The sequence below is a fragment of the Embiotoca jacksoni genome, unplaced genomic scaffold (assembly GCF_022577435.1).
Source record: "Embiotoca jacksoni isolate LCO1_2020_lvr unplaced genomic scaffold, fEmbJac1.0.p SCAF_26, whole genome shotgun sequence".
NCBI lineage: Eukaryota > Metazoa > Chordata > Actinopteri > Embiotocidae > Embiotoca > Embiotoca jacksoni.
This window is the reverse complement of record NW_027185377.1, coordinates 6,003,636-6,016,073: the sequence shown is the minus strand read 5'-3', so window position 1 is coordinate 6,016,073 and position 12,438 is coordinate 6,003,636. Positions and strand designations below refer to the sequence as shown.

The following is a 12,438-nucleotide window of genomic DNA, read 5'->3' as shown; positions in this document are numbered from 1 at the left end:
TTGTGGCGACAGGTTTGAGAATGTAAGCCACTCAGGAAAGGTACAGTTTTGAGGTACTGTACTGGCTCTTTACATCAATAGTTCTGTTTTGATTTTTCCTTCATAACACTTAAGAGCCAAGTATTGCATGTTTGGCTCCACTACAATGATCCAATGGCTATACTTTGTATATAAAATAAAGATTCCACCTCTAATTTTCTTTTCTTGCCTCAGTCCTTTCATCTGTCCTCATCTTCTTACTTTTTTCTTCTTGAACTTATCTGATAGCAGGAAAATCTAGTTATGCAAATTCAAAATTTTGACTTCTCAATGAGTAACTTTGAATACCTAACTAAATCTAACATTTGATTCATTGCTTTTTTTTTTTTTTTTAACTGTTTGTAACCAAGTATGTTTCCACCATCGCATTGCTCATTGTAATTAAATGATACAAAACACTTGTTACATGATGGTGTTAAGCAAGGTCTGCTGACTATGAAAAACCCCATGACGTACACGTGCTGTACATGTGTCCGCACACAGGCCTGCCAGTTGTTAAAACCACCAGCGCCGCACCACAGATTTAAGACCTGCCTCGTGGGGACGTAGTTGTCTCGTCTTCCCGTCATTATGAAACCACACAGTCGATCCCCAGCTGCGTCAGCCATTGACTCACAGCTGAATGTACAGCAGCAACCCGCTCAGTATCTGCCGAGTCAAAACACCTCTGTGTCTGTGTCTGTGTCTCTCTCTCTCTCTTTATCTCAGAGACTTTACGAGCACAAAGTTTCAGATCCACAAGGGTGGAGACTCGGTTATTGCATACGTTATCTGACAAAAAGAATAAATCAAACAAGGGCTTGACCTTAAACAGACTGCCAGTAAAAAAGCAGTTGTGTGACCAAACTATGAATTGTGTATCTTAGCCGTTACGTATGTGTTCGTGGGCCTGCGTGTATTTCTATGAATACTTCATTGTTGTGTACTTTTAAAACGTTGAATTTTATACTGTACAAAATGACGAACTTACTTCCTAATTTAGTAGTTAAGACTTTACTTTAAGATTAAATTTAGTGTTTGGTTTTAGGAAGTAGGGAAGGAATGTGTCCAGTGATGATCATGAGACAAGAAGAATGTGTGTTAGGCAATAATAAAAAATGATTAATCCTGTGATTGTCATTTTTCGTGTCCGAGTTGTTGAACATTGATTTTGTAGGTAAATGATCTGGATGCTGCTCATCTGAACAACATCTCTTGGTACTACAGGCCACAGAAGTTAATGTTAAATGTTGGCGCCCCCCACGCACACACAGCATTTTTAACTCCCTCCTTCCTGATAAGTAAAGGTTAGTTCAAGCATATACTTGCCGTGCTAAAATGTGCTGAGAATATTTGCATAACTCTCATGAAATATGACTTAAGAAGACATGCTGAGCGATAACAGATGTTATATTTCCAGTTGTGTCACTCTGTGCTGTCCTTTTCCCACGTCTGCGTCTTTCCCCGCGTCAGATCTGATTTATCCTGCCCTAACCTTAACACTACATGTGTGTTTAGAGAGGGATCAGAAATGGAAACACTGGTGCGCGTGAGTGGAGTTGTGCAAATTTGTCGGCTTATGAACAAGCAGAAGAAAAGACTGCATCCATGTGTGCGAAATGTCTTGGCCTATGTTTGTGTTCTGTGGACAGCTTTGTAAAGTGAGGACATTTTGGTCGGTCTTCACTTCATCACATGGCTGTTTGGAGGTTAAGATTTGGTTTTGGGGTTAGATCACACTATGATTGGAGTAGACCACATGCTGGGGTTAAGCACGTTGTTGTGATCATTGGGGAATGCATAATGTCTATAGAATTCCTCACAAGTACAAACTTACAAACTTGAGTGTGTTTCGGGAAAGTCTGTTCCAAGAGAGTTCCTCCATGATCTCATGTATTTAATTAGCTGCTCAGGTAATCCCTGTTTTCTGTCTTGACGTGTTTTTTTGACTGTTTCTGTTTAGTCAGCTGCCAACAGTGTTATCATCAGCACGTGATTGCACATAATGTAACAGTCTTTCCCCACTTCAGTCTAAAAGCAAATGAAAGACAACTTTGTAGATAAAATTTTCCAAAGTTGCTTAACACGCATACCTGATGGTAACTGTAAGAAAGGGTGAGGATCAGGTCAGTCCACACCAGCTTAACAGTCGAGATGGGTTACAATTTTTGAAGTCATCAAATCACCAAACTTTTTCTTCCTGAGGACAGCGTAATTTTTTAATTGTTTTAACCAACGGCAGCAGCATGACGAGGTGCTAAGCGTTAAATCGGCGTTAAGTGCCGAACTTTCTTTGCTGTTGTTTTTTTCAGTCATCGAGTTTTGAAAACGCTGCGCTCGTCACTGTTTCCAACCAATCAAAATGAAGAAGAGGCGTAACAAACGCGCTTAACCACCGACATTGAATGTTGATTGGTCCGCCCTTCAGAGTGGCTGAGCAAACACTAATATGAGCAGCGTATCCAGACTATAATCACAGTGAAGAAAACTGAAGCTGTGAGCAATAGTCTGGGAGAGTCAGGCGAGCAACTATTATCGTGTCAGAAAAAATATATTTTTCAATGTTTTTCCCAGCGCCTGTTAGTAACGCTTTACTATCACCACAAGATGGCGGTAATGCACCTAAAAGCTGTTTGCGAATCATTATTTGTCAACAAAAGTAGAACAACACGTTACTACAAGGCACCAGTAAAACATGTCTGGCGCTGTGAAGTTAGATGCTATTGTACAAACAGCAGTCAAAACGTTCTGTGTAAAAGTCCTCCCAAAAAAAAAAAAAAAACGATTTGCAGTGCAAACTCTGTCAGGTAAAACTGGCACATCATAAGTCTGCCACAGCAACGCACAGTCATTTGAGGGCAAAGCAGAGATGACGGTCCATCCACAGATAATCAATGGGTAGTTTTGTCATCAGACGAAGTTTGATGTTTGACATGCAGAACAAACAAAGGCCCCCGCTTAAAAGATGAAGACATGTTTCTCAACAGATTTGTTAGAGGTGGGGGTTTTATGGTATTTGCTGATCCCGAGTTGACGGCGTGAGTGAGTCTCTCTCTCTCCTTCTTTGTGTGTTGGGTGGATGGAGGGGGTGTTTTTGTTCAATTCTGGAATAGTCCCAGTGAATGTCGATTAGTATTTCGGCTAAAATGGCCATTCCTGCTTCACAACTCGACTATAACCACATAGTTTACAGACTTTGATTCGGAACCACAATAAAGTCTGGGTTTTGTAATTGAGGCCAGCTGTCATTGATGGACCCACTCATTAATGCCAAGGCTTGTTGTTTACTTCCCCAGCAGACACATCACAGATGTTCTCCTGCATTCGACACAAAGTAGACATTTAATAACCATATAAATCAAGGCTTGTGGTGATGTTGTAAAACAAGTAAACATATTTGGCTGACGTGGTTTTTCATGTTGTTCAAGCTTTCGAGGAAAAGTTTGATTAATTCTATTGTACCACTAAAACGAGATGCTGGCCATGTATGATGTAGCTCAGACAGTGTTGCAGTCAGATTTAGTGGCTGGACCTCCATGAAAATTGGTATTGAATGAGTTGTTGATGGCTGACACTAATGTGGCAATGTTAGTGTAGGAGCTGTCTGTCTTATATTTTGAGTTGGCTGTTGATGTCTTTGGATTTTTCATTTTCATATCAATTGCTAGGCAACTTGAACAAGCATTTGACTCCAATTTAAACCTATGTTTTGAGTAAAACTTTTGTTTCCGTAATTGTAAGTTTTGGAGCTACAATTTTAGATATTATTTTAAATTAATTTGCTTTTTCTCAATAATCATCCGTGTCAAATTAATAAATAGTTTTTTTTTCTGTATAAAAATCTAATTATCTGAACAAATGATAAGCTGGAAAACCTTTTGCATTTGTGTCAACTCAGGGTCTACATATCAGTTTTTCCAGTGCTTTTAGTAGCATTGCACCAAAACCTTTAAAGTTTTGTTGAAAACATAGTTAGAATTTTTATAGTTTGAATTTGCCTAAAAACTTGTTGTGATTTTTTGTTGTAGAAAAGTTTGGGAAACATAGATGACTGAAAATAATGCACCCCACTTCCAAAGTCACCAAAATATCTTAGTTTATCTTCATTATCAGATTTGCCAGTTTCACATACGGTAGCTGTTGTGTTACCAAAAGTTTATTGTTTCGCTAAGCTCAACTCATTTATACTTCTTTATTTGTATGTCCATTGTATCTGGTTAATAATCAGTAAACCTGAATCCAGCTTTGAAATTTACATTTTCATTGAAGCAGGACATCACAAGACATTTCTACTTACTGTATGAAATGTTCTAGGTCTGTTAACTAACGGGGTGCAAGTGTCAGTCAAGTGGTGGGTTACATGCTTGTAGACATGTCTCTTTCTCCTTCATCTTCTCCATATCTTTGTAACGGTTTCTCTATTTTAATTAATTCAATTTAATAAATCAGCAAAGGACTGCATGTCAGCCAGGCTGTAAATTTCCACAGCTGGTGCTAAAAGATGGACACTCTCTGACACACTACCCAGAATGCTGCACTGCCTATTACAAAAAGGTTGGTAGATTTCAGCTGTGTGACGAATTATTGCCATTCACGTAGAACAGAGTGGATTCAATAAATATCCAAACGTTATCTTGTTTGGACAGTCCAGAGGAAATCTTAACGAGAGCAGCCATGAACTTTGGTGCTTTTCTTGAGAATGACAAGGTCAAACAATTACAGGATACTTTCTGTTGGGCGTGCGTGCGTGCGTGCGTGCGTGCGTGCGTGCGTGCGTGCGTGCGTGCGTGCGTGTGTGTGTGTGTGTGTGTGTTGCTTCAATGTGAGAAGCTGTGAATCATACAGTCTCTCCAAGGAGCTGAGGGAGTGATAAGTTAGAAAGTATAAATTGACAGTCATTTTCTTGCGCATGTTTAAACATGTATTTGCATGTACGTGTTGCAAAAGAAGAAAATAAATGACAGGATGGATTTGTGAATGGATCAACAAATTTGCAGGCAAGTCATGTTTTAAGTCTGCGGGGAGACACACACACACACACACACACACACACACACACACACACACACACACACACACACACACACACACACACACACACACACACACACGGCCTTGGAGAAAAGCAGGGAATTCCGATCCGTCACCGAAATGACATCACTGCCTGTCAGTAATAAAAACCGGCTAAACAAGGGAGTCCCCACTTCCCCTCCCTCCAGACACCTCCCACAGAATGAACAGAGAGAGAGAGCAATGCTGGGGCGAGTGACTCTCATTAGTTCAGAGAGAGAGAGAGAGAGAGAGAGTGTCCCTTTTAAGGGGGGTTCACATGCATACGAGAACACATTGCCACACGCACAAATACACTTTAGCCGAGTCTCCATAGTGACCGGCTCTGCTGCCCCAGCTTGGGGAGGAAATGCCAAACTCGGTGCTTCGGAGCCGCTCCACCAGAAACACACAAACACACACAGCTCTGTTCTAATCCTCTGTCCGGCCACCGCGGAAAAAGCCTCTCCTCATCTTATCACTGCGCTACCAAGCTCTGTCCATTCTCTCCTCTCCCTGTCCCATCCATATTTTCCTCTCTGTTCCTCTTCCACTCACCCACCCCTCCCCACCCCCCTTCCCGCTCGCCCTCCCCACTTCTCTTTCTCTGTCGCTATTGGTCTCTCTCCCTTCCTCGTCAGTGGCAAGTTCATTGAAGTAGACGACAGAGGTAAGTGCTCTCTTTCTTTTGCTCGCTGCTTTAACGTGCTTTGCAGTCAAGTTGCAGTCTTTCTGTGTTTTCCCACAGCAGACAAAGGTCAGGTTTACAATCAGTGCTGCAGGTTCTGCTGATGCAGCGTAGCAGAAAAAAACTGTTTCTTCTTGAAATTGAGCACTGTGCTCTACAGTTAGGTCAGTTTCCACAATGTGTGTGGGGGTGAGTACTTTGCCAGCTGTCATATGCACCTAAACAGGGTCTGCCAGTTTACTAATCTTGTTAATCGTCAAACAATCATGTGTGGTTACGTATTTGCGCACGCAAGTGTGTGTACTTTATTTTTCCGACTGGTATCTTGTTCATCAGCCTTTTTTTCATCACAATAGCCTTGTGAAAACCGCCTGTTACACCCTTTTGTGTTTGTTTTTTTTTTATAAATGGTTGATATGAAAGTGAATTTTATCTGCGATAGAATCTGTGAGTACAGATGTGTGTGTGTGTCTGATGTGGGGTTTTTTTTAGATCCCATTAGTAAACAGTGGAAACTCAATGAGTACATAGGGAGCAATGGGAAGCAAGGAAGGATTAAAATAATACATATAACAGGATGTGTAGTTCCACAACATGAACGTTATCTATTCGATTGAAGCCATCTGTTCTCGTGTTTTGTGTTATCAGTTCAGCAATTTCTGAAATAAAAAGTCGCTTTTAAACATTTTCCAAAGAGGGAAACCTAGTTGATCTTTCATCTTTAGCGAAATACTTTGGTGGATTTCCCTTTTAAATGTGCTGTGGCTGAAATAACAAAACTCCCTCCCTTAGAATCAATGAACAGCCTGGCCTGAGTTCAAACACTAAATCAAAAATCCATCTGTAGTCCTTGGATACAGAACAAAACAATTAAACACTCTACACGGGATTTCTCTCCAACATACAAACACTCATGCTGTGACATCACTCACATCTGGATGCAAGATTGGCTAACACACATCTCCTTTCTATTTCTATTGTGTCCCCATCTTCCCCTTTTTCTACTTCGGCAACCCTCTGGCCTCTCCTTCCTGTCTGTCTGTCTGTCTGTGTTTCCGCCCCCGCTCTCAGAGATGAAAGAGAAGAACCCCTGGCAAACGCCTGTGACCATCATCATCACTGTGATTGGTGTCATAGCGATTGTTGCCTTGGTGACAGTAGCAGTTTTGCAGAACAGGCCCGTCCCCCAAAAGTACAAGGTATGGCAGAGGAAAGTACTCAAATGTTGTAGGCTATTCCCCTGTGAGGGAGCCAGCTGTTATATCAGGATCTCAGTCCAAAATCCACAGGCCAAATATGGTTTGGTCAATATGACCTCAACCTGGACTACTGGTTTTAAAAATCCACCTCCAAATATGGCCGGTGGATGTTTATAAAGATATTAATATCACCTCTGGTTTTTGTCACAAATGCAGGCCCAGTTTTAGCCTCACAGCTAAAATGTATTACATTAATATTATTCTTCTCATTTACACAGTGACACATATTGCTGATATATTTCTGCTTGTGCGTTATGCAACTGCTATATTGAATGTTTAAAATCTCAAGTCAGGATGGCAGTCTTTCAGGACGACACCGAGCGCTTAACTGGAATTACTCATTGTGTCTCCACTCCAGTATGGGATCGTGTTGGACGCTGGCTCTTCCCACACAGCTCTCTATATCTATGAGTGGCCAGCAGAGAAAGATAATAACACTGGTAGAGTGGAACAGACATATTCCTGCAAAGTCGACGGTACAGTATATACTACACTAGCACAGCTCCAGACTGGCTTTTTATATTGGTTGCACTGGTATACTTAACTTTTTTCATGTAGGTGAACAAGCACATAATCAAGGTGCATTAATACTTTTCATCTTGCCTTTTCGCCCCGCAATAATAAGCTTTATCTTTCTTGTCAGCTCCCATAAACATTTGGAATTTCTTTCAACATTATGTAAATGATGGAAGATTGAAACCATGCTCTGCTCTATAGCTGGAAGGAGACCTCTACTAGTCCATGGAATAAATTGCAGCTTATGCTTATCACTACAATGGCCAAAATGTATAACACAAAATTTAGGAACTCTGCTTAGATTGCATAATTTATTTTTAATGCACAATATGGGTCATAATGTACATGCACAGCTACACAATTTGTACTGCTCGCTGCTCTGCGCCTAGCAGACTCAGCACACTTCTGTAGTGTTAGGGGACAGACCCTATTCTCTATTCATTAAACTGCGCTATTTCACTAAGCCTGCTGTTGGCTTCTCCTCTGCGAGTTAATTTCCCTACTTTTCATTTATCGAAGCACCCTCCGTTGTTGCTAGCGTCCCTCTTCATGTCATTTCCATTATCACAGCATAAAGAAGAACTCTTATATAGGCAGTAGATAGCACAATAGAGAATAGGATTGACACTTTTCTACTTTTGGATCATTTGAAGTTTGATTCGTTCCTTAATTATACAACTTCTTTCAAGAATAAGCCAGGTGATAAACTATATTTTCCATGTGTCTGCAATATAAAAATGATCAAACATGACAATAAATTGATCTTACTATCAAGTCCACAGGGGGTCTCTACTCAACTCTACTCTACTTGGTGGACTCTACACTCATTAAACAATTTCAGAATTAGATACTCGCTTAAGTGATTGTACATCAAGCATGTTTAAAGTGAGCAGACTTCTCGATAACATCTTCACCAGGCTTTCTTTTAAGTTCCCGAAATTGTACGGATGACCTTCAATTTCCAAGACGGCCAGCAAAAGAAGACTGTTTTATGGTTTCTAAATTCAAATGACTTCATCCTACTCTTGACATTTTGTTTTCGCAGGTAAAGGTATCTCCAGCTATGCCTCTGCACCATTGAAGGCAGGGGAGTCTCTGACGTTGTGCATGCAGAATGCCGTGAGGAAGGTCCCCGAAAAAAGACACCACGAGACCCCTCTCTATCTGGGAGCTACTGCAGGAATGAGATTGCTGAAGTACGGTGCACACGTACACATATTCCCAAACATGCATCTATTAAAGAAAATTTATGTAACAATAATGTTGACACATTTGTAATCTTACCTAAAGCCTGAATTTTGCAATTGTGTTTTGCACTGGCAGTCAAAGTGTTGCTATCTGTACCCTTTTTAATTTGCTAACATTGTGATTTATCTCCACATCAACTTTACTGCCAATGTGTTACTGTCAAAGCCATAATATATGGTAGTCTATAAATTATTTATGGGCTGCTGTATTGATTTGAATTATGGATGTGACTCTGTTATAAATTTGGGCCCTGTGTGTATGCAGTATGGAGAACCGCTCGGCATCAGACAAGGTATTTCAGGCTGTGGAGGCAGCGCTGCAGAAGTTCCCGTTTTCCTACCAGGGAGCGAGACTACTCAGCGGGCAAGAGGAAGGCGCCTTCGGCTGGGTCACCGTCAACTACTTGGATGATCGCCTCAAACAGGTCTGCACTTGTACATACAGGTTCATGCACATTTGCCCACTTCTAAATGTGTTTTGTGTGTCCGTTAAGAGTGCTCCTGCTGTGCACTGACGTCAATGCCTCTTTGGCTCTGCTGCAGGGCTTAGAAACAACAGGCGCTCTTGACCTTGGCGGGGCTTCAACTCAAATTAGCTTTGTATCTGATAATTTTGACGGTTCAGAGTCACCCAGCAACTCTGTGACCTTCCGACTCTACGGAAATGACTACAACCTATACACCCACAGCTTCCTGTGTTACGGTAAAGACCAAGTGCTACGAATGGCACTGGCACACCAGACAGAGGTAAACTTCTGACTTAAGTTTCTCTTTACAGTGAGGCCCTGTTTAAATCTATTAGAGACATAAAAAGCTTTAAGAGACATAATGTACATGTGCAATGACCCTTTAAATTTATTTATCTTCCTCACTCTGTCTCTGTCATCTCTCTCTCCTAGTTAGGTCCAACAACAATACTCGATCCTTGTTTTCATTCGGGCTACACGGAGACAAAGAACTACTCAGTCCTCTATGACAGCCCCTGTGTGTCAAACAGGAAACCCCAGAGAGCTCCTGCAACCTTCAATCACACGGGGAAAGGAAACTTCCAACAATGCCAGGAAGTTGTCAAAAGTGTCTTTAACGTCACTGCCTGCACATACAGTCAATGCTCTTTCAACGGGGTCTTCCAACCACTTCTGCAGGGTCCATTTGGGGTAACATACAGTTATCTGTGTTTTTTTAGTTATCAGTTTTGTTTACTTGTGTTGTTTAGACAGGAATTACACAACTAACCAAAAACTAACTTCCTGTATCTATTTCAACGTAAAAGCTCTCGTTTCAAAATAAAAGCCCTTTAGCATTATATCCATGCTGCAGTCATATACAAGATCTAGTCTTGTGTAAAAGTTGTTTAAAATGAAAATCTTAAATTTTGGCCACCATCACAGCATTGTAAACTTCCATGTAAAACATATAACCTTCTAAAAACAGTGTCCCTCCTACACTGAATAATAAAGTCCTCACTGCGCATGAAATTATTCTTGACACTACTTTTTCCCAGAGATACTTCTCGTAAAAATTATCATCAGAGAAATTTCAGAGGGATGCTGTTCATTAAATGGGGTGCTGATGAGGAGTTGATGAGAAAACTGCATTTGTAAGCTTCTCAAGTGTGAGGATTTGATGTTCTCAGCTGATAATCAACTGAGTGTCTCTGGGATTTTGGCCATGAAATAAGACATGTGATGACATAATCATAGCCTGTGGAAAATACTAATTGGCATTTTTCTGTATTTTTTTGATATTCTATAAACAAAGCAAATTATATAGTCAAGGCGAGCAGCCGATTATTCAATAACATACGGTGTACAATTAGCTTTTTTTTGTAGTTTGACTGACCCTGGCCTCACAGCTACTTGCAAACCAAACACTGATAACATCTCAGTCAGTGAGGCCAGCATGTAGAGTTAAATAATGACCACTGAGTACTGGTAAACGGATTCATTCATTTTCTCCAGAAGTTCATTTTGTTCGGCCTCTTCTCAACCTGTCACAGTTATCACATAATCACAATTATTTTGTGTATTAGTTAAGATTGTTTCCATTCATTTGTGAAGAAACAGCTGTAGTAAACTAGCAGAAATGTCATATTTAAATCACTATATTAATGTTGTTTTCCCCCATTTGAGGTTTGACTGTTGCTCTTGTAATCACGTCATCTGGATATACTAAAATAGTACATGAGGGGAGAATAAGCGTCACCAGAGTACATTATTTATTTTAATTATCGGTACCTGTCATGAGTGTGACATTAGTCTCTTCCTCTGCCCCTCTCTCGCTGTAGGCTTTCTCTGCTTACTACTTTGTGATGAACTTCCTCAATCTGACTGATACATCCATCCCTCTGGAAGCTGTGAAAGAAAAGCTGATGAACTACTGCGCTACCCCTTGGAACAAGGTTGGGGGGATATTTACACACACACAAAAAAAAATGTTCTGCTATATTTATCCACTTCCATCTCTTATCTATGTCCTCAAGCCTGCCTATATTGTACACTGATGATATCACTGCATTTGAAATGCCTGAACAGATAATGCAGCAGCATTCAGGAGTCAAATTAAACTATCTGGCGGAGTACTGCTTCTCCGGCACGTACATCCTCACCCTGCTGACAGAAGGATACAACTTCACCTCAGAGAGCTACTCCAACATCAAATTCATCAAGAAGGTCAGTAGATTACAGTCCACCGTTTTCCTATCGCACACACCCAGGAGCCATGCCTCCACCTGATTAAGGTCACATCCTATTGAGCATAAACATGTCTGCGTGCGCAAGTGTGTCCTTGAACTTCTATCCTTGTAAAAACCTCACAGCTTTACACCTTGAACAGTGAGAGATTTTGAATAATCTGTGATTGTTTAAAGGGTTGTTTCAACATTTTCAGATCACATTTAGAATTAAAACTGCAAGCAGTGATATGCGGGACCTCGCACGGTGCAAGTTGGAGAGCCGGTTGGTAGGGTCGGGGGGGGGGGGACTGTTATCAAAGATGTAACGTTCAAGGAAGATCGGAATATGTACATAATTGAATAGTAGAACTTTAGCAGCGCTTGAAATGGCACTTGCTGATAGCACTTTGTAAATAAGATTTAAAGCAACTTGTAGTTTCATGGCGTGATGCTCAAAAAGGCCACCACGCCACAGGCACACCCATTGATGAAAACTAATTCTTTTGATAACTTTTCATCCAAAACATGTTGAGAGTGAACTGAATCAATTTGAAGTTGGTCCGACAAAATGCATGCAAAGTACAACATGTGCGAATCGCCAAAAATGGCGACTAAATTCAAAATGGCAGACTTTCTGTTGAGTTGACGTAACGGTGCAATGTAACTTTTTTGTACCTCTAGGTGTGATACACATGTCCACCAAATTTTGTGCATGTAGGTAAATGTAGCCGCCGGATAAGAATATGATAAAGCCTCTAAAAAGGCAATTCATTTGTAAGAACAAGGACCGAAAAGAAAAATAATTCCTTGGATAACAATAGGGCTTTCGCAACATTGGTGCTCGGGCCCTAATGACAGACTCACAGTATTACGTTTGGACCAACCTGATCTCTCCTGGGTAACCGATCAACATTTCATATCCCACTTTAAAACATTGATGTTAATAGTTTTAAAAGGGGAAGAAACCAAGGAAAATTTCAATCCAGC

The 12,438-nt window shown here is 40.8% G+C and overlaps 1 protein-coding gene across 4 annotated transcripts in view; it reads left to right on the top strand.

Annotated features, from left to right (window-relative positions):
- The window catches only part of entpd1 (ectonucleoside triphosphate diphosphohydrolase 1), a 101,753-nt gene that overhangs the window by 85,726 nt on the left and 3,589 nt on the right, over window positions 1–12,438 (top strand). For 3 of the 4 annotated variants that reach the window (XM_069160361.1, XM_069160363.1, XM_069160362.1), the window contains 8 exons: window positions 6,827–6,954; window positions 7,373–7,490; window positions 8,576–8,726; window positions 9,043–9,202; window positions 9,321–9,524; window positions 9,677–9,934; window positions 11,065–11,178; window positions 11,312–11,449. In XM_069160361.1, coding sequence (XP_069016462.1) covers window positions 6,827–6,954; window positions 7,373–7,490; window positions 8,576–8,726; window positions 9,043–9,202; window positions 9,321–9,524; window positions 9,677–9,934; window positions 11,065–11,178; window positions 11,312–11,449 — 1,271 coding nt within the window. Of the gene's footprint in view, window positions 1–4,867; window positions 5,738–6,826; window positions 6,955–7,372; window positions 7,491–8,575; window positions 8,727–9,042; window positions 9,203–9,320; window positions 9,525–9,676; window positions 9,935–11,064; window positions 11,179–11,311; window positions 11,450–12,438 lie in introns of those variants that run through there. The other variant, XM_069160360.1, reaches the window with a different exon arrangement.